This window comes from Oryctolagus cuniculus, chromosome 5 (genome assembly GCF_964237555.1).
Source record: "Oryctolagus cuniculus chromosome 5, mOryCun1.1, whole genome shotgun sequence".
NCBI lineage: Eukaryota > Metazoa > Chordata > Mammalia > Lagomorpha > Leporidae > Oryctolagus > Oryctolagus cuniculus.
The window spans coordinates 51,808,095-51,830,382 of NC_091436.1; the positions used below are offsets into that span (position 1 = coordinate 51,808,095).

At 37.9% G+C, this 22,288-nt stretch overlaps 2 protein-coding genes and 1 long non-coding RNA gene across 8 annotated transcripts in view; 2 read left to right on the top strand and 1 right to left on the bottom strand.

Moving 5' to 3' along the window:
• The window catches only part of MCM9 (minichromosome maintenance 9 homologous recombination repair factor), a 404,677-nt gene that overhangs the window by 381,219 nt on the left and 1,170 nt on the right, over positions 1–22,288 (top strand). For both annotated transcript variants that reach the window (XR_011388551.1, XR_011388552.1), the window contains one exon: positions 20,395–20,547. The gene's annotated coding sequence lies outside the window, so the exon portion shown is untranslated. The remainder of the gene's footprint in view (positions 1–20,394; positions 20,548–22,288) is intronic.
• The window catches only part of CEP85L (centrosomal protein 85 like), a 184,618-nt gene that overhangs the window by 125,195 nt on the left and 37,135 nt on the right, over positions 1–22,288 (top strand). For 4 of the 5 annotated variants that reach the window (XM_070073669.1, XM_051855383.2, XM_002714781.5 and 1 more), the window contains one exon: positions 20,395–20,547. In XM_070073669.1, the coding sequence (XP_069929770.1) occupies positions 20,395–20,547 (153 nt within the window). Of the gene's footprint in view, positions 1–20,381; positions 20,548–22,288 lie in introns of all 5 variants that reach the window. The other variant, XR_011388554.1, reaches the window with a different exon arrangement.
• LOC138849600 (uncharacterized) lies at positions 527–14,969 on the bottom strand. Its single transcript, XR_011388557.1, has 2 exons — positions 14,709–14,969; positions 527–12,248 (listed from the first exon to the last, which is right to left on the bottom strand). It is a non-coding gene; the product is annotated as an uncharacterized lncRNA (long non-coding RNA).

A 22,288-nucleotide genomic window follows, 5' to 3' on the forward strand; every position in this document is an offset into this window, starting at 1 on the left:
AATTGACCAGGTTTCATTGTTTTTGACTGCTGTATAGTATTCTATAGAGTACATATCCCATAATTTCTTTATCCAGTCTACTGTTGATGGGCATTTAAGTGGATTCCAGGTCTTAGCTATTGTGAATTGAGCTGCAATAAACATTAAGGTACAGACAGCTTTTTTGTTTGTCAATTTAATTTCCTTTGGGTAAATTCTAAGGAGCGGGATGGCTGGGTCATGTGATAGGGCTATATTCAGGTTTCTGAGGAATTTCCAAAATGTCTTCCATAGTGGCTTTAGCAGTTTGCATTCCCACCAACAGTGGATTAATGAGCCTTTTTCTCCACATCCTCGCCAGCATCTGTCATTGGTACATTTCTGAATGTGAGCCATTCTAACCAGAGTGAGGTGAAACCTCATTGTGGTTTTGATTTACATTTCCCTGATGACTAGTGATCCTGAACATTTTTTCATGTGTCTGTTGGCCATTTGAATTTCCTCTTTTGAAAAATGTCTATTGAGGCCCTTGGCCCATCTCTCTCTCTTTTTTTTTTTTTTAGATTTCTTTTATTTATTTATTTATTTATATTTTATTTAGTAAATACAAATTTCCAAAGTACAGTTTATGGATTACTTGGCCCATCTCTTAAGTGGGTTGTTTGTTTTGATGTTGTGGAGTTTCTTGATCTCTTTGTAGATTGTGGTTATCAGCCCTTTATCTGTTGCATAGTTTGCAAATGTTTTTTCCCATTCTGTTGGTTGCCTCTTCACTTTCCTGACTGTTTCTTTTGCAGTACAGAAACTTCTCAATTTGATGTAATCCTAACTGTTAATTTTGGCTTTGACTTCCTGTGCCTCTGGGGTCTTTTCCAAGAAGTCTTTGCCTGTGCCTATATCTTGTAGGGTTTCTCCGATGTTCTCTGATAATTTGATGGTGTTGGGTTGTAGATGTAGATCTTTAATCCATGTTGAGTGGATTTTTGTGTAAGGTGTAAGGTAGGGGTCTTGCTTCATGCTTTTGCATGTGGAAATCCAGTTTTCCCAGCACCATTTATTGAATAAACTGTCCTTGCTCCAGGAATTGGTTTTATCTTCTTGATCAAATATAAGTTGGCTGTAGATGTTTGGATTGATTTCTGGTGTTTCTGTTCTGTTCCATTGGTCTATCCATCTGTTTCTGTACCAGTACCATGTTGCAAAACTCCATTTTTAATGTGTCTTCTGACTGCCCTATCCTCTAAAACAAAATTAAATGAAAACTTTCTTAAGTGCTCATTTCTATGTGTTGTAGTTTTGCATGCTAGAAACTTTACTACATCTAATCAAGCCTGTCTCATATGTATATATATAGAATCTGCCCTTTACCACAAATCAATACTACCAATCTGGTCTAGGTCATCAGTTCCTGCAAAGCTTATTGATATCTGTGAATCCATTCTCTCCCTGCATCTGCTTTTTCCTGGTCACAATCACTTCTTTTCCTGTTGTTGTAATTCTGTGTTTTTAATTTATTATACTCTTATAACTTGAAGGATATTTATATATAGCAAAATATACAGATCTTGAATGTTCAGTTGAATAAATATTGTTAATGGTACACATTTATATTATTTTCACCCAAAATAAGATGCAAAATCATCTTGAGAAGTTCCCCTTTGTTTCTTCCTACTCAGTCTTTATCTAAAATGCTTTGATTTGTATCACCCTAGATTGATTTTGATTCTTTTTCAACTTCGTATAAATAAAGTCCCAAGCTATTTATTCTTTTGTGTTTTTTTCTTTCTGTGCTTCAGTGTCTTTGATAATTCATTCATATTGTTGCATGCATCAGTAGTTACTACCTATTGCTGAGTGTGTTCTATTAGAGAATGTGTACAATGTGTTTATATTACTTGCTGGACATTTGGATTTTCAAGATATTTTGTGCATGTTTTCATTTATTTCAATAAATGTCTAGGAGTATAATTGAAGTGTCATAGGATCCATAGAGTAGATGTTTAACTCACAAGAGAGAACCCAGTTTCTCCCAGGTGTTTGTCTTTGTAATATTGAATGTTCTATCAGTGTTTAAGGGTTGCAGTTGCTCCATGTCATCCCATATTTTTTCTTAAGTATAAGAGACTGAACTTCTTAAAATGAAAATTAAGTTAGTTCAATTACTTGATGAAGACTTCTTAATATCATCCCATTGTCTTTTTTAAAAAAATTAGTAAGAACGTTTAATAAAAGACATGTCCTATTAATAAAATTTGAAGTGTGTAATACAGCATTGTTCACTATAGGTATGGTATCGTACAACAGATCTCCAGTACTTGCTTACTTATGTAACTGAAAATTTGTAAGCATTGGAAAATAGCTTCCTATTTCCCCACTCCCCATCCCCTGACAACCACATTTATTAGTTCTCTGTTTTCAGAAATATGTTGTATAAGAAAACACCTACAGGGTTTGTCTTTCTCTGACTTGTCTTAGTTCATTTTATCAGTCAGGGTCATCCATGTTGTTGCAAATGACAAAATTCCTTTTTTTAAGGTTGAATAATACGAGAGTACTTCAAAAATTTTGTTGGACATGGGTTTAAAAGCGCATATTTTCTGAGAACTTTTTGGAGTACGCTCATATCCAGTTGTATGTAAACAGTGTACTCACTTGATTTGTTATTTACCACTCATACATTAAACTTTTAGGTTGTTTCTGTATCTTAGACTTATGAATTACACTCTTATGAACATGTAAGTGAAAATGTCATTTTAGATTGCAATTTCAATTCTTTTGGATAGATATTCAGAAGTATAATGTCTGGATCATAAAGTTTTATTTTTAACTACTTGAGGAACCATTGTACTAGTGCAGCTGTACCATTTTACATTCCTACCATCAATTAAGAGGATCTCCTTCTCTTCACAGCCTCACCAACACTGTTATTTTATTTTTAAAATAACCGTCTGTGTAGGTGTGAGGTGATTTATCGGTATGGATTTGATTGACATTTCTTTGATGATTTGTGATAGTGCACTTTTTTTTATACACAGATCTTTTGCCCATTTTTTTAATAGGCTTATTGTGTTGTTTTGATTTTTACTGTTGAATTTAGAAGTTCCTTGTATGTTTTGGTTATTAGCCCCTAATCAGATGTATGGTTTGCTTTGTCTTTTCATCTTGTTGTTTGTGCGGAAGCTATTAATTTGCTATAATTCCTTTTTTTTTTTTTTTTTGCTTTTGTCCCCTGTACCCCCATTTTTTTTAAAGATTTATTTACTTATTTGAAAGGAGAGGGCGGGGAGAGAGAGATTTATCTTCCATTCACTGGTTAACACACCAAATGCCTGCAACAGCCAGGGCTGGGTGATGCAAAAGTTAAGAGCCAGAACTCCATCTAGATCTCCCATATGTGTGGCAGAGGCTGTTCTCTGCTCTCTTCCCAGGTGTATTAGCAGGAATGCCAGATTGGAAGTGATGCAGCCTGGGCTCAAACCAGCCTCTGATATGGGGTACAAGGTCACTAAGGGTGGTTTAACCCACTGTGCCATAACACTTGGCTCCTCCAGTTTTGTTCTTGTTTGAAGTTGCTTTGGCTTTTCAGAATCTTACATGAATTTTTCTTTTCTATTCCTAAAATAAAGTGTATCACTTTGGGTAGCATAGAGGTTTAAATAATGTTACTTCCTCCACTATATGAACATGAGATGTATATTTATTTATTTAGATATTCCATATATACATATACATATTCCATGTTGTCTTTTTAAAAAACTATTTTACTGGCCGGCGCCGCTGCTCACTTGGCTAATCCTCCGTCTGTGGCGCTGGTACCCCGGTTTCTAGTCCCAGTTGGGGTGCCAGATTCTGTCCCGGTTGCTCCTCTTCCAATCCAGCTCTCTGCTGTGGCCCGGGAGTGCAGTGGAGGATGACTCAAGTGCTTGGGCCCTGCACCCGCATGGGAGACCAGGAGGAAGCACCTGGATCCTGGCTTCGGATCAGTGCAGCATGCCAGCCATGGTGGCCATTTGAGGGGTGAACCAACGGAAGGAAGACCTTTCTCTCTGTCTCTCTCTCTCTCTCTCTCTCACTGTCTAACTCTACCTGTCAAAAAAAAAAAAAAAAAAGAAAGAAACTATTTTACCATTTAAAATTCTTATTGCCATGTAATACTTGTAAATTTTTGTGGGATATGGTGCAGTTTTTTCCCCAACTATATACAACATAAGCAAATCAAGCCAGGCAAGTAACCTTTCATTTCCTTAGCTTTTGTGTTTGGAGCCTACCAGCTCCCCCCTTCCAGTTCTTTATATAGTGTATAATACATTATTGTGAACTGTTCTCACTGCATCATGCTATGGAACACTAAAATTTATTACTAACAGAAAACCCTTTTTAGATACCCATTATCCAACTTCACTCTCAACACCTCTTCCTATACCCTTCCCAGGTGCCTTAGTAATTATTAGTCTAAGTTCAGATCTAAATTTTAAAACTTCAGTCTAAGAGAGAGAACATGTGGTGTTTATCTTTCTGTGACTGGCATATTTCTTTTAACATAATGATGCCCAATTCCATCAGTTTTGCCCCAAATGGTGGAATTTCATTCTTTTTATGGCTGAATAATATTCCACTGTGTGTAGGTGTTTGTATTACACACAAACACTTTCTTTGTTCACCTGTCAGTGGACATCTAGGTTAATTATATGTCTTGGCTATTGTGAATAATGCTGTAGTGAATGTGGAAGTGCATTTTATGGTTTTTATGCTGATTTCATTTTCTTTGTCAATTTCCCAGCACTGGGATCATTGTATAATATGCTGGATCTGTTTTTATTTTTTGTGGAACTTCCATATTGGCTCTACTAATTGGCATTCCCACAAATAGTGTATAAGTGTTTCATTTCTCCACATTCTCACTAGCATTTGATATTACCTGTCTTCTGCTAGTCGTCATTCTGACAGGATAGAGATGGTATATCAATGTGGATTTAATTTTCATTTCTCTGAAGGCTGGTGATTTTGAGCGTTTTTTTCATGTATTTATTGGCCCTTTGTTTTTCTTCTGAGAAGTGTCTTTTCAGATCCTTTGCCTACTTCTTCTTTAACATTGAATTGTCAATTTCATTTATTTTTTTATTTGAAAGTTAGAGAAGCATTAGAGACAGAAGGAGATCTTCCATCTGCCAGTGTACTCCCCAAATTCCTGCAAAAGCTGGGACTGGGCCTGGCCAAAGCCTAGAACTAGAAACTTAACCTTATTCTCCCATGTGGGTGGCAGAGACCCAAGTACTTGAGCCATCACTTTCTGCCTTGTAGGAGTATGCATTAGCAAGATGCTGGAATTGGAAGCAGAGATAGGACTTATACCCAGACATTCTGATATGGGATTTGGGTATCCCAAGCAGCATCTTAACTGCAGCAAACACTGCTCCTCCTCCACCCATTCTTCAGATGAATTGTTTATCTGTTGTTAAGTTTTCTTAGTTACTTTTATATTCTGAATATTAATCCTTTGTTGAATGAATAGTCTGAGAATATTTTCTCCCATTCTATTGTCTCTTCACTTGATTGTTTTATTTGTTGTGCAGAAATTACCTAGTTTGATATAATCATGTTTGAATATTGTTGCTTTGGTTGCCTATGTTTTGGAATTTTATCTGAAAAATATTTGGCTCTCCCAGTTTCTTGGAGTTTTTCCCTTATGTTTTCTTCTGGTGGTTTCATAGTTTCAGGTCTTACATTTAGATCTTCAGTCAATTTTGAGTTGATTTTTATGAAGGATGAAGTGTAGGTATCAAGTTTCAGTCTTTTGCATGTGGATATCTAGTTTTCCCAGCATCTTTCTTCACTGCATATTTTTTGGCATCATTGTCAAGGATCAGCTGGCTGTAATTGCATGGATTCATTTCTGGGAAATCTATTTCATTGGTCTCTGTGTGTGTCTTCATGCCACCACCATTCTGTTTGAGTTACAAAGCTGTTTAGGATGTCTTGAAATCTGGTATTGTGATGTCTTCAGCTTTCTTCTTGTTCAAGATTAGTTTGCTTGTTTGGTCTGTTGTGCCTCCAGAAGAATTTGAGGATTTTTTCTCCCTTGTTCTGTGAAAGATGACATTGGTATTTTAATGGGGATTGCATTGAATCCATAAATGATACTAGTTCTGATGAACATTTTAATAATGTTTATTCTTCCAGTCCATGAACATGGGAAATCTTTTCATTTTTGTGTCTTCACTTTCATTTGTGTTTTATAATTTAGAGATCTTTCACATCCTTGGCTAAATTCATTCAAAGGTATTTAATTTTTCTTGTAGTTTTTGTGTCTGAGAATGCTCTAATTTCTTTCTACGCTAATTTGTTACCTGACACTGTACTGAACTCATTTATTAGGTCTAATAGTCTCTTGGTGTGAAGTCTTTAGATTTTTCTGTATAGAGTCATGTTATTTGCAAAAAGGGACAATTTGACTTCCTTTTTCCTACATGTATACTTTTTCTTTGATTCACTTGCCTAGTTACTCTGGCTAAACTTAGCCAGTATTTTGCTGAGAGTTTTTGTGACTTCTGTTCATCAGGGAAATTGGTCTATAGTTTTTTGTATATCCTTTGGTTTTGGAATCAAAGTTATGCTGACATTGTAGAATGAATTAGTTTTTTTGCTTGTCTTTTTTTAGAAGGAAATTAAGTGTCCATTCCCTTTCAGTTTTTTGGAATAACTGAAAAGAATGAGTGAAATAATATTGAGGAAAACGGTGGACATCCTTACCTGTCCCAGATCCAAGAGGAAATGATTTCAGCCTTTCCTCATTCAATTTGATGCTGACTGCATTTGTTATGAAGCCTTTATTACACTGAATTATGATCTTTCTATATCTGTTTTTTCAAGGCTTTTTATCATGATTTTATCGAATGCTTCTTTTATATCTATTGATGGTATTGTAATTTTTATCCTTAATTTTGTTTATGTGGTGAATTATGTTTATTGATTTTTTTAATGTTGAACCAACTTTGTGTCTCTGGGAGAAATCCCTCTTGATCATGCTGCATGATCTTTTTGCTGTATTGTTACAATCAGTTTGCCAGTATTTTGTTAAGAATTTTTGCATCTTTGTTCATCAGGGAGATTGGTCTATATTTTCTTATTTTTTAAGAAAGCTTTTATTTAATAAATAGAAATTTCATAAGTGCAGCTTTAGGAATATAGCGGTTCTTCCCCCCATACCTGCCCTCCCACTCCTACTCCCACCCCTCCTCTTACTCTCCATTACATTCTTCATTAAGATTCATTTTTAATTATCTTTATAAACAGAAGGCTAACTCTATACTAAGTAAATATTTCAATCGTTTGCACCAACACAGACACACAAAGTATAAAGTACTCTTTGAAGACTAATTTTACCATTAATTCTGATAGCACAACTTATTAAGGACAGAGGTCCTACATGGGGAATAAGTACACAGTGCCTCCTGTTGTTGATTTAACAATTCACACTCTTATTTATGATGTCAGTGATCACCCGAGGCTCTTATCATGAGCTGCCAAGGCTATGTGTAGAAGCCTTTTGAGTGCACAAATTCTGTCAGTGTTTAGACAGGGCCATAAACAAAGTGGAAGTTCTTTCCTCCCCTCAGAGAAAAGTACCTCCTTCTTTGATGGCCTCTTCTTTCTGCTGGGATCTCACAGAGATCCTTCATGTAGGTCATTTTTTGCTATAGTGTCTTGGCTTTCCATGCCTAAAATGTTCTTGTGGGATTTTAGCTAGATCCGAATGCCTTAAGGGCTGATTCTGAGGACAGAGTGCTGTTTAGGGCCTTGTCATTCTATGAGTCTGCTGTGTGGCCTGCTTTCTGTGTTTGATCATTCTCTCCTTTTTAATTCTATCTATTGTTATTAGCAGACACTAGGTCTTATTTATGTGGTCTCTTTGACACTGCTATCTATATGATCAGTTACACACTTAAATACATAAAGCTGGACTCAGAATCTGGAACCAGAAGTTGAATTTAGGACACTCCATTATGGGACATGGGCACCCTAAAGGGCATCTTAACTGCTGTTCCAAACATCTGTCCTCCTTTGGTAAAGCATTCTTTATTGGTAGTTATTTTCTTTCAGACCTTGGAATATATTATCGTTCCCTCTTGTTAAAAATATCTGGTGCTCTAATGATGATTTCCTTAAAAGTGACCTGACACTGGGTCCAGCACCGTGGCGCAGTAGGTTAATCCTCCACCTGCAGTGCCGGCATCCCATATGGGTGCTGGTTCTAGTCCCAGCTGCTCCTCTTTCAATACAGCTCTCTGCTGTGGCCTGGGAAAGCAGTAGAAGATGGCCTGAGTGCTTGGGAGACCAGGAAGAAGTCCCTTGCTCCTGACTTTGGATCGGCACAGCTCCAGCTGTTGCGACCATTTGAGGGGTGAACCAACAGAAAGAAGGTCTTTCTCTCTGTCTCTCCCTCTCTCACTCTCTTCCTCTCACGCTCTCATGGTCTGTAACTCTACCTCTCAAATAAATAAAATCTTTTTTTTTAAAGTGACTTGACTGTTTGCTCTTGCAAATTTAGAATTCTGTCCATGTGTTATGGTTTTGAGAAGTTGACTTTGTCTCTTGAGGATCTTTCTTGGTCCTTCCTATATTTGGATGTGCACATCTTTCCCCAGATTGAGGATCTTTTTAGTTGTTAAGTCAATGGATAGGTTTTCTAAGACTTTACTCCTCTCTTTGCCCTCAGGAACTCCTATATTCAAATATTTATTTAATTTTGTCCTAAATATCTCACAGGCTGTCTTCATTTATTCTTTTTTTTTTCTTTTATTTTTTTATTTGTCTGACTGTAATATTTTGAATGTCTGTCTTCAAGTTCACATATACTTTCTTCAGCTTGATCTAGTCTGTTATTCTTTTTTTTTTTTTTTTTTTTTGACAGGCAGAGTGGACAGTGAGAGAGAGAGACAGAGAGAAAGGTCTTCCTTTGCCATTGGTTCACCCTCCAATGGCCGTCGCGGCCGGCGCACTGCAGCCGGCACACCATGCTGATCCGAAGGCAGGAGCCAGGTGCTTCTCCTGGTCTCCCATGGGGTGCAGGGCCCAAGCACTTGGACCATCCTCCACTGCACTCCCGGGCCACAGCAGAGAGCTGGCCTGGAAGAGGGGGAACCGGGACAGAATCTGGTGCCCCGACCGGGACTAGAACCCGGTGTGCCGGCACCGCAGGTGGAGGATTAGCCTATTGAGCCGTGGCGCCGGCCTAGTCTGTTATTCTTTCAGTCATTTTCACTGAGTTACTCATTTCTGAGATTTGTTCTGTTCAAGATTTCTATATCCTTGCTGAAGTTTTCATTCATGTCATGCATTGGTTTCCTAATTTATTTTATCTATTTGTATATTTTTACGTATCTTCGAATTTCCTTAATTATTGTTTTAAATTCTTTAGCAGTCATTTCATCAGTCACCCTTTTTGTGAATTTGAATAGTAAATCATTAACCAGTTCATTTTGGTGGTCATACTGCTTTGCTTTTTCATACTACTTATATCTCTACTGGTTTCTTCGCACCTCTGATGGATCAGGCAATAAGTAGCTTTTATAGATTAAAGACTTCTTCCTGAGGATGAGTCTGTGCGTGTCTGTTTAGGAGGCTATCTTGGTATTAGTTTCCATTAAACACTGAAGTATAGTTTTTCTGCATTTTCCTCTACTGTTAATATTGGCAGTGGCAGCAAGGGCATGGAGGATTCCTCTGATTCCCACAATAGTTGTGCCAGCTCTTGTTGGTGGTGATGGCCAGGTTGTGGCAGTGCCAAGTCAGGACCTGCATCCACTAACACCTGTACCCACCAAAGTTGAGGTGGGACTGGGCCACTGCAGGGTTGTGGTCTAGGGTGCTCACCAAAGCTGTGATTGGGTTAGAAAGGGGAGTCATGAAGCCTAGGTAGGGGGCTTTATTCTTCATGAGTAGCTGTACCTGCCAAACCTGCCATCATCTACTGCTTTTTCAGGTAATTAGCAGAGAGCTGGATCAGAAGAGAAGCAACTGGGACATGAACTGGTGCCCATCTGGGATACTGGCGCTGCAGGCAGAGGCTTAGCCTACTGTGCCACCATTATATCTATCTATCCTGATTCAAGTGCCAGCTACTGTGCTACTGTGCCCCCATTATATCTAGTAATCTTAAATCATCTTGCTTTTGAATATTTCTCTTAAGAGTCAAAAGTGATTTACATACCACTATTATATTATTATGTTATTTTATATTTGTCTGTATATTTACCTTAACCATTAAGTTTTCTTATGCTTTTTTATAACTGTTTGGCATCCTTTAATTTAAACTTGAAGAAATTCCTTTAACATTTCTTAGAAGGCAGATACTGTACCTTCTCATCTTTGCTTGTGTGGTTAAATCTTTATTTCTCCTTTATTTTTTGAAAGATAGTTTTGCTGGTTATATTATTTAGTTGGCAGTTTTTTTTTCTTTCAGTACTTTGAATGTGACATTCCATTTTTCTCCTGGCCTGCAAGCTTTCTGCTGAAAAAAAAAAATGTTGGTAGTCTTACTGGGTTATCTTGTGTGCCATTTTTCTCTTGCTTTCAAAATTCTGTATTTGAATTTTGGTACTTTGATTATAGTTTTTCTTGGGTGGATTTCTTTGAGTTCATCTTAATTGAGTTCATTTGACCTCCTGTTTCTGCTTGTCCCATATCTTTCCCTATATTTGGGGGGAATTTTCAGACATTATTTCTTTCATTAAGCTTTTTTTTTATACTTTGTTCTCCCTGTAAGAATCCCATAATGCATATTGTGTCCTACTAATCTTTTAAGCTTTCTATACTTTTTCATTCTTTTGTCTTTTTAAAAGATAAAAGTAGCTAGAGTATCCTCTGACTAAATAATTTCCAAAGATCTGTCCTTTAAGTTTTCTATCATTTCTTCTGCTTGTACTAGACTGCTGTTGAAGCATTTATTAATCCATTGTTCTCCTAACCTAGTTAAGTTTCTTCTTATCACTTATGTTGAATTTGCTATCAGGTAAATTGTATATCTTAGCTATATTAGCTGTATTCACTGTTTTAGATTTATTTCATTGTTTTGCATATTTCTTATTCACTTTCCTTGACTCTTTTAGTCAGAATATGTATGTTAAATAAAACAGCTACCTCTCTTATGTTTCATTAACTAGCCTGTTAGCAAAGGAGACTCTACTGTTATGTCTGGCCATAGATTTTTTTGGGCCATTTATGTCTTCATAGTAGTTCAGCCTGCTAAAATTTTGTACTTAGTATCCTCCAGGCTTCAAGTGTTTATTGGGTTTTATCAGTTCTCAGAGACAAACAAGACTGAAGCTGGTCCCTTGGACAGCCTTCTAAAAATTTGGATTGTTGAATGCTCTGTCCAGTAATTTTCTAAGTAAGCTTAGATCTTGAGTTTTTCACCCATTTGCTGTATGCTAGACTGTGGGGATAGGCTATGGTGACTGAAATCCTAAACCCACCATCTCTAATCTTATTGGTCTGATCTCATTTTTTCCCCCAATTAGCTAGTGTATTATGGGTCCACTTAATGCTCTGAGACAGAAGCCATTTTTCTGAAAAGTCCCCAACAAAGTTGAGGTACTAGACATACAATCCAACCATTTCCTTTCCCAGCAAGCTTCCCCTGATTGGATTATGTTGTGCTGGAGGAACGGATTTTGGTGACTGGGCATTTCAAACTTCTCCACTTGATTTAATATGGCTGATTTTTGCATTTGCCCAGTATAGAACCTTTCAACTAATTCCTAGATTTCTTACAAATGTCTTTTTTTGTTGTTATTGCTGAATTGATGTGTTTGTTGGAGAGAGGAGAGTCTAGGGCTACTTTTGCTCCATCTTGTTCATGTCACCATTTTCTTTCAGAGTCATTCTTTCCTGTGGTCTGGGGACGGGGGACTTCTTAATTATATAGCCTGAGACTCTGCCGGTCTTCCTTTGATAACATGTATTGATATACGGAGTTCTGCTGTTACTCAGACAAGGTCAGACATTGCTTTCCATTGGCAGGATTCTTACACAAAGTGGTCTTTTTTGCCTTATGAATACTTGACTGTCTTCTCCTACTTTCAATTCACACAATCATTTTTATAAGTCTTAGTTTAATGTGTTCTCTCTCAACTTTGCCTTTTATATGCTTATAGCATTGGTTCTTAGCAAAATCTCTGATAATTTTCCATGTTTCTCTATAAGCTCCATGAAGGCAGGGATTATATATGAATATATCACTTCAGCATATGAAGCACCAGTCATGGTACCTAGAATATTAAATAAATGAATACTGCCAAGTAACAGTGAGGTAAGCACTCCCCCCCCCTAAAAAAAAAAACCATAGAGAGAAAGAGAAAGAGAGATCAAAATTGTCAAAACACATATACAGTGGAGCAACTATACTTAAGAGACATGGGAAAAAAGTTAATGACAAATGCCAGGTTAATCTTGCAAAAGAAAAGGGGTAGTAGCTTCTCTGTGAGCGGGACAATTAAGAATGGGAATGGGTACAGAGACTTAGATCACATGAACCAAAAAGGTATCTTTGATTGACTTAGCATTTAAAATTTTGAGCAATATTTTATCTATAAGCCAATTAAAATGGAGCTCTTAATAAATAAATAAATTTTCTCATGCAGACAACATGAAACAGCCAGAGTGATCATTGCCCAGTCTCCCTAACAGATGTTAGGGTCCATTCTTGTTGAGGGGGATGTGAGGCGTCAGATGGTTTAATAGGCAGTCAGAGTGGTCCCAGTGGAATTTGGGGTGTAGAATGCTTGCTTCCCCCTAAAAGGTTATCTTTAACAAGAACAAAATATCTGCCCTCTTTCCTTAGGAATCTCCAAATATACCATGAGAATAGCAATGGTGATTTCATTTTCCTGAGCTCACAGTTTATTGTGAAAACAAGTTACCTATCCCACCCTTCTGGATGGTTTTTTGTTTTACTGTGAGCAAGCCAGACAGGATAAAAGATTGTACATCAGGTCTTTTGTTGGATTTGTCCCCACCTTATTGATTGACAGTTTCTTCCCTAAAACAGTACTTAAAACCCCCACAACCACCATCCCCTTTGGGGTTTTTCCTCTCTTGGAAGCCCCTCTCCATGCCGCTCTGGCTGGAGGTATTAGACTCTAGTAAATCTTGCTTTTTTAAAATCTAAAAAAAAAAAAAAAAAAAAAAAAAAAAAAAAGAATGGAAATGGGAGCAAGAATTTAACCTAATGATTAAGATGCCCACTTCCTAGATCATAATGCCTGAATTCAGTTCCCGATCCTGGCTGCTCACTCAGCCTTCAGTCAGTGTAGACCGTGGGAGGTAGTGGTGAAAGCTCAAGTCATTGGGTTCCTGCCACTCACATGGGAGGCCTAGATTGGGTTCCTAACTTCTGGCTTTGGCCCTGGCCTAATCCCAGCCATTGTGGGCATTTGGAGGAGTGAAGCAGCAATGGGAGCTCTCTGATTGTCTCTTTGTGCCTCTCAAAAAAAAAAGGGGAGAGCATATGGGGAGAAAGAGAAAAAAAGAAATATTTAAGTATGTGCTAGGGAAACTCAAGGACAGGCATGAATGTAGAGAGTAGAATTTGTGTCAGGATGCATAGATAACTTCTTGAAGGGAGTACAGAGGCTACAAAGTGGGCTCACTGATAAATCAACTGTAAAACACTTTGGGCCCTCATGAGATTGGATCGAAGTTTTCTTCTGCGCTTACTCTCCATAATCTTGACTGAGATTGATTTCTTTGACAGAAAAACGTTTAATTTACTACTAATAATAGAAGTTACCCTTGATGAGCTCTTTATGAGCCCACAGTCACATTAATGTGGATCAAATGCAATTTCTGATTTAATTATAATCTTCATAGAAACTGTCAGCTGTATACTGTACCTTTATTTTTGAAAATGTAAGATATCTGATACATAAAGCTGGAAATTTTTTTGAAACTGGGAGTAAAATTCAATGTAATATTATTTCACAGTTGGGGCTTTGTTTCTAATAATGATGTTTTTTGAAAAACGAAAGGGAAAACATTTTCTCACTGCCTATTTTATTGTAATAATTTAAAAAAATGTTTTTGAAAGGCAGGAAGAAAGAAAAACAGATCTCCCATCTGCTGGATCATTCCACGAATGTCCATAATAGCCAGGGTCAAAGCCAGGAGCTGGGAGTTCAATACAGGTCTCCCAAATAGGTGGCAGGAGTGTAACCATTTGAGTCATCACCTGCTTCCTTTCCTGGTACACATTAGCAGAGAGCTGGAGTTGGGAGCAGAGCTGGGACTTGAACCCAGGCACTTTGATATGAGGTGCTGGCATCCCAAGTAGCGTCTTTCCCACTACCAAGGGTGGGTAATGTCCAGCCTGCAGGCCATATAAGACTTGCAAAATCATTAGATCTGGCCTGCCGAGGCAACTGCAGAATGGATTCAAAATTGAATAAATCTATAACAGGCTAATTTTTAAGTTGATAATTTTTTATGGCCTGTGAATGATGTAATAAATATCAAGTGGTCCTTGACAGAGAAAACATTCCCCACCTGTGCAGAATGCCCATGTCTTATTCTAAAAATTATATTTAAAGAAAGACAACTATTTGTAAACCTCTTCTAAACATAGTCTCCCATTTACCTTTTAGGAATGATCCCAATATTAGCATCATTCCTCTTTGAAAGAAAAAAAAATCTAACCTTTTGTGAATATAATAGGGAAGATTTAGAAGTCTTACCTCATCTGTAGGTAATTACTGCAGTTTAGACTTCATTAACTTCTGTTAATCTGAAAACACACAGAACTTGGCGAGAGAGAGAGAGAGAGACAGAGAGAGACAGAGACAGAGAGAGACAGAGAGAGAAATGAAAAAACAAGACTACCTCATCAGTAAGCTTATAAAAACGTGACTTAGTGAGTATGTGTCATCAATATGTGATCAACAAATAATAGGGATGGTAGTCAGAGAGTGTTGGCAGAAATTGTGATCAAAGATAGTGATATTCAGGGAAATGCAAATCAAAACCACAATGAGGTTTCACCTCACCCCGGTTAGAATGGCTCACATACAGAAATCTACCAACAACAGATGCTGGCGAGGATGTGGGGAAAAAGGGACACTAACCCACTGTTGGTGGGAATGCAAACTGGTCAAGCCACTATGGAAATCAGTCTGGAGATTCCTCAGAAACCTGAATATAACCCTACCATTCGACCCAGCCATCCCACTCCTTGGAATTTACCCAAAGGAGTTTAAATTGATAAACAAAAAAGCGGTCTGCACCCTAATGTTTATTGCAGCACAATTCACAATAGCCAAGACCTGGAACCAACCTAAATGCCCATCAACGGTAGACTGGATAAAGAAATTATGGGATATGTATTCTTTAGAGTACTATACCGCAGTAAGAAACAACGAAATCCAGTCATTTGCAACAAAATGGAGGAATCTGGAACACATCATGCTGAGTGAAGTAAGCCAGTCCCAAAGGGACAAATACCATATGTTCTCCCTGATCGGTGACAACTGACTCAACACCAAAAAGGAAACCTCCTGAAGTGAAATGGACACTATGAGAAATGGTGACTTGATCAGCATAGCTCTGACTGCTAATGGACAACTTAATACATTATCCCTCATAGTATTTTTTTTTTGTCTGTTCTACTTAATATGACTGGTTTAATTCTGTAATTATCACACAGTTATTCTTAAGTGTTGAAAATTAACCGAAATGTGATCCCTGTTAAACATAAGAGTGGGAATAAGAGAGGGAAGAGATGTATAATTTGGGACATGCTCGGGCTGACTTGCCCCAATTGGTAGAGTTGGAAACATACCAGGGGATTCCAATTCAATCCCATCAAGGTGGCATGTGCCAATGCCATCTCACTATTCCAAGTGATCAATTTCAGTTCACAATTGATCATAATGAAAGGACTAAGAGTCAAAGGGAGCACATAAACAAGTCTAGTATCTGCTAACACCAACCGATAGAATAAATAAAGGGGAGAGTGATCCAACATGGGAAGTGAGATACTCAGCAGACTCATAGAATGGTGGATGTCCTAAATAGCACTCTGGCCTCAGAATCAGCCCTAAAGGCACTCGGATCTGGCTGAAAAGCCCATGAGAGTATTTCAGGCATGGAAAGCCAAGACACTCTGGCAAAAAGATCTCTGTGAGTGAGATCCCAGTGGAAAGAACAGGTCTTCAAAGAGGGAGGTGCCTTTCTCTGAAGGGAGGAGAGAACCTCCACTTTGACTATGACCGTGTCTAAACAAGATAAGAGTCGGAGAACTCAAGGGGCTTCCATAGCCTTGGAAACTCATAACTGGTGCATAGGGAGATTACTGATGCCATAAACAGGAGCGTCAATTGGTAAAGTCAACAACAGGAGTCACTGTGCACTTACTCCTCATGTAGGATCTCTGTCCTTAACGTGCTGTACACTGAGGCTTAATGCTATAACGAGTACTCAAACAGTATATTTCACTTTGTGTTTCTATGGGGGTGCAAACGACTGAAATCTTTACTTAATGTACACTAAACTGATCTTCTGTAAAAAAAAAAAAAAAAAAAAAAAAAAAATTTTCAATTCCCAACTTGACTCTCACTGGGATTAAACATGACAATAGGTCTGATCTGATTTCATCATCATTTTAAAAAAATCATCTATTATTTTTCACTTTATGTTTCTGTGTGGGAGCAAACTGTTGAAATACTTACTTAAGGTATACTAAGCTGATCTTCTGTATATTAAGATAATCGAAAATGAATCTTGATGTGAATGGAAGGGGAGAGGGAGTGGGAAAGGGGAGGGTTGTTGGTGGGAGGGACGATATGGGGGGGGAAGCCATTGTAACCCATGAGTCGTACTTTGGAAATTTATATTCATTAAATAAAAGATAAAAAAAAAAAAAGATAGTGATATTAACATGATAGCCAAGAGCTCAGTTGACTATCCAAAAGAAAAAGAAAGAAACTGGGATATCTTTGCATGTTAGACAGTATGGCTGGCTTATTCTAGTTCCTGGTTTTTAAGGCATCTGTGTGTCACATTTAAGACACTTAAAAACTAGAGAGCTAGTAAAATTAGACTAATTATGTTTGCTTCTGCCACTTAACAGAGTCATTTGCTGAAGCAAGGGCAATTGGTTGCTAGAAAATTTATAAAGATTTGGTAATGAATCAGAAGAACATGGACTTTAGTCACATGATCTAGATTTAAATCCCAAGTCTGTACTCTATAGAATACAGCAGTAAAAAACAATGAAATCCGGTCATTTGCAACAAAATGGAAGAATCTGGAAAACATTATGCTGAGTTAAATAAGCCAGTCCCAAAGGGACAAATATCATATGTTCTCCCTGATCGGTGACAGCTAACCGAGCACCAAAAAGGAAACCTGTTGAAGTGAAATGGACACTATGAGAAACAGTGACTTGATCAGCCCTTGTCCTGACTGTTAATGAACAACTTAATACTTTATCCCTTTTAGTATTTTTTTTGTTCTACTTAATACTATTGGTTGAACTCTGTAATTAATACACAATTATTCTTAAGTGTTGAAATTTAACTGAAAAGTGATCCCTGTTAAATGTAAGAGTGGGAATAAGAGAGGGAGGAGATGTACAATTTGGCACATGCTCAATCGGACTTGCCCCAAATGGTAGAGTTAGAAATGTGCCAGGGGATTCCAATTCAATCCCGTTAAGGTGGAATGTACCAATGTCATCTCACTAGTCCAAGTGATCAATTTCTGTTCACAATTGATCATAATGATAGGACTAAGAGTCAAAGGGATCACATAAACAAGACTAGTGTCTGCAAATACTAACTGACAGAATAAAAAATGGAGAGAACTATCCAACATGGGAAGCAGGATACACAGCAGACTCATAGAATGGCAGATGTCCTAAACAACACTCTGGCCTCAGAATCAGCCCTTAAAGCATTTGGATCTGACTGAAGAGCCCATGAGAGTATTTTAGGCATGGAAAGCCAAGACACTCTGGCAAAAACAAACAAACAAACAAACAAACAAACCACCACCCTATATGAAAGATCTCTGCGAGTGAGAATCCCAGTGGAAAGAACGGGTCATCAAAGAAGGAGGTACCTTTCTCTGAAGGGAGGAGAGAACTTCCACTTTGACTATGACCTTGTCTAATAAGATCGGAGTTGGCGAACTCAAAAGGCCTCCATAGCCTTGGCAACTCATGACAAGAGCCTAGGGAGATTACTGATGCCATAAACAAGAGTGTCAAATTGTTAAGTCAACAACAGGAGTCACTGTGTACTTACTCTTTATGTGGGATCTCTGTCCTTAATGTGTTGTCCAGTGTGAAGTAATGCTATAACGAGTACTGAAACAGTATTTTACACTTTATGTTCTGTGTGGGAGCAAACTGTTGAAATCTTTACTTAATATACGCTAAATTGATCTTCTGTATATAAAGATAATTGAAAATGAATCTTGATGTGAATGGAATGGGAGAGGGAGTGGGAGACGGGAGGGTTGCGGATTGGAGGGAAGTTATGGGGGGAGGGAAGCCATTGTAATCCATAAGCTGTACTTTGGAAATTTATATTCATTAAATAAAAGTTAAAAAAAAATAAAAAAAAAATCCCAAGTCTGATCCTGTGACTCTTAAGTCACATAAGATCTCTGGGTCTCGTATTTTAAAAAGGAATTGTATTATATGGTCTTTCAGGACAATACCGGTGCCAGCCTTCTGTGTTTATCCATTCTGGTAGGTCACAGATTAAGCTGTCGCACAAGCATACTCACCTTTAATCCTAAGAAAGCTCCAGTAAATAATATGATTTGTCAGTTTTACCAGGCTTGCTTTTTACCTAAAGAAACAAATGGATCTTAGTGTCATAGATGAAATGTGACTAATTTTTCCAATTGAAGTTGGTTTAATAACATTTGTTATGCATTAGACCTGAAATAAATTAGATAAGGTATGAAAGAAACTAGACTGTGGACAAGTGTTAACGTTAATAAAATTTGAAAGAGTAATCCATTATGCCATTAATTACTGCCGTTTAATTTCCCTGGTGAGCAAGGGGAAAGGTTGTAAAGACGTTTTAGAACCTTTAAGTTTCTTAAAAAGTAAATGTTTGGCAGATAGGTAATTTAAGGTAAATATGAATCTAGGGTTTATATTTTAAGCAGCTATTTTTATATACTTTATTTTTAACTGATAATAAAGATGATAAGTGTGAAAGAACTTGGAAAATGGGATGTGACATTTAAAGATGGTATATTTCAGCTGGTAAGGTGAAGAACATTCGTACATAAAATTTGGAGATTTAGCCTATACCAATTGAGATTTACTAATGTCATGTGCCATTAATGTTCTGTAGTAGATGTTCCATTAGCCTAATTCATTGATGTTAAAATGGCATAAATGGCCAGGTTCCTTAGTTTGATGATTTTTAGAAAGAAAATAAATTCCAGTATGACACAGTACCTTAACTGTAGTCCTTCTCGAGGTATGAATTGATTGTACCTGTCTTTAGTCTGTTGTTAAATATTTGGTAAGTTCTGGCTTTTGTTGCATTGTTTACTTAGTACAAGTCTAAACAATTATTTTGCAAGTATTTTAGTAACACAACAGCTTTATTTACTTGTAAATATCTATCTTTTTTAGTTCATATAAATTATTTGGATATACCTTCTGTACCTTTGTGGGTACCCAATAGTATTTTCTATGCCAGGTTATAATGTGATATTTTTGCAGTTATTTTAAGCACCATTTTAAATCTAACACAGAGTTTCAACATGTATATAACACTATTGAAATGACTGTTGAATATGAGCAGCCTTGACCAAATTTGCGCATGTGAAGGCAACAGTAATGTAGCAATAATAATATAGACCCAAAGCTCTTTTTTTTTTTTTTTTTTTGACAGGCAGAGTGGACAGTGAGAGAGAGAGAGAGAGAGAGAAAGGTCTTCCTTTGCTGTTGGTTCACCCTCCAATGGCCGCCACAGCCGTCGCGCTGCGGCTGGCACACCACGCTGATCCGAAGGCAGGAGCCAGGTACTTCTCCTGGTCTCCCATGGGGTGCAGGGCCCAAGCACTTGGGCCATCCTCCACTGCACTCCCTGGCCACAGCAGAGAGCTGACCTGGAAGAGGGGCAACCGGGACTAGAACCCGGTGTGCCAGCACCACAAGGCAGAGAATTAGCCTAGTGAGCCGTGGTGCCAGCCAACCCAGAGCTCTTGATATGAAAATTTGAAAACATGTGAATCTTAGAATTAAATAAGGTAAACCATAATTAACGTGTTGCTGGTCTTCACTGTAACCTGGAACTGTAGGTAAATTCAGTTAAGCCTATGATTGAAATGTTCGTTTTGTCATTTTTATTAAATGACTCAAGACTACTGAAGATTCATAGTCTTTTTCTTTAGCTTAAAACCAGAGACAGATACATCAGTAGCCTGAAAAAGAAGTGTCAGAAGGAAGCTGAACAAAACAAAGAAAAACAGAGAAGAATTGAGACGTTGGAAAAATATCTGGCTGATCTTCCAACTCTGGATGATGTACAGAGTCAAAGTCTACAGGTAACATGAAATAAAAATGCTCATTTTGACATGATAGTCCTTTTGAATTTGGCTCATTATGAAGTATATATGTTATTGCCATTTTAAAAATTTAACATTAATCAGAAATTTTGTTCATCTAAGTATGACCAGATCTTTCTTGTTGTCAGTTAATATGTGGTTACTTTTCTAATGAACCTATGTGGTGAGTCTCTTGCTTTGTATTCTACTCTGAAAGTAGTTTCTAAACCAGTCTGATAAACCACGCCCCTCATACCACACATGTTCTCCTACTTTCCTCAAGATTCATTGGATTCACCAAAGCTCTGTAAGACCTTTTCTTGGCTATCTTTCTAGATACTTGATTTCTTCATTCTTCTTAATTTTGCTGTAAATTATTTCTCATACCCTGATTGTGACCTTCATGTACTCTTCTGACTTCTTCTTAGGACTGCTTCCCTTTCTTAGCAATATCTAATGCAAAGTATTTCTACAAACTCTGGTGAGGTATCCCCTCTTGGAACCTTATTTATAAATCCATTAAATCTACTTTTCAGTCTTTTTTTTAAGATTTATTTATTTATTTGTTTGAAGGTAGACTTACAGAAAGGCAGAAGCAGAAAGAGAGAGAGAAGGAGAGAAAGAGAGAGGGAGACATCCTCCATCCACTGGTTCACTCCCCAGATGGCCATAACAGCCAGAGCTATGCCGATCCGAAGTCAGGAGCCAGGAGCTTCTTCAGGGTCTCCCATGCGGGTACAGGTGCCCAAGGATTTGGGCCATCTTCCACTGCTTTCCCAGGCCTTAGCAGAGAGCTGGATTGGAAGTGAAGCAGCCAGGACATGAACCAGTGCCTATATGGGATGCTGGCACTGCAAGCAGCGGCTTCCCTTCCTACTCCACAGCTCTGGCCCCTATTTATTATCCCCAAATTCCCAGTATCAGCACTATTGACATTTTGGGGAGAAGAAAATTTTGTTTTTTAAAGATTTATTTATTTACTTGAAAGTCAAAGTTACAGCAAGAGAAGGAGAGAAATATAGAGAGATTTTCTATCTACTGGTTTACTTCCCAGAAGGCTGCAAGGGCCGGTGCTGGGCCAGGCCAAAATCAGGAGCCAGTAGCCTTTTCTCAATCTCCCATGTGGGTGGTAGAGGTACAGACACTTGGGCCATCCTACACTGTTTTTTCCAGGCCATCAGTAGAGAGGTGATTGCAAGTGGAGCAGCTGAGACATGAACCAGTGCCCACGTGGGATGCCGGCATTGCAGGTGGTGGCTTTACCCACCATGCCACAACAGTGGCCCTGGGGGTAGAAAGGGGTAGAAATTTTTTTGCTTGAGTTCTGCTCTATGCATTGATTGATATACATCAATTTCACATCAGCGTTTCTGGCCTGTACATACTAGAAACCAATGGCACCGCCCCATCTCTCTCCCAAACCAAAAATGTTGATAGACATTTCCAAATGCCCCATGTGGAGAAATCACTTTTAGTTGAGAATTATTGGTTTAATCCATGTAGTATCATTATTCAGCATACTCTAAGACCTACATAACATTTTTGATTACTTTATATTAATTTATAAGACATGAAAGTAATGGAAGTTAAAATCAGAAAGAAATTTAAAGACCACAAAAATTTGCGTGAGCAGACCAGAGAACAGTGTAGATTTTAAAACATGACATCAGTGGCCAGTGTTGCAACATAGCAGGTTAATTTGCTTCCTTTGATGCCAGCGTCCCATATTGGAGTCCTGATT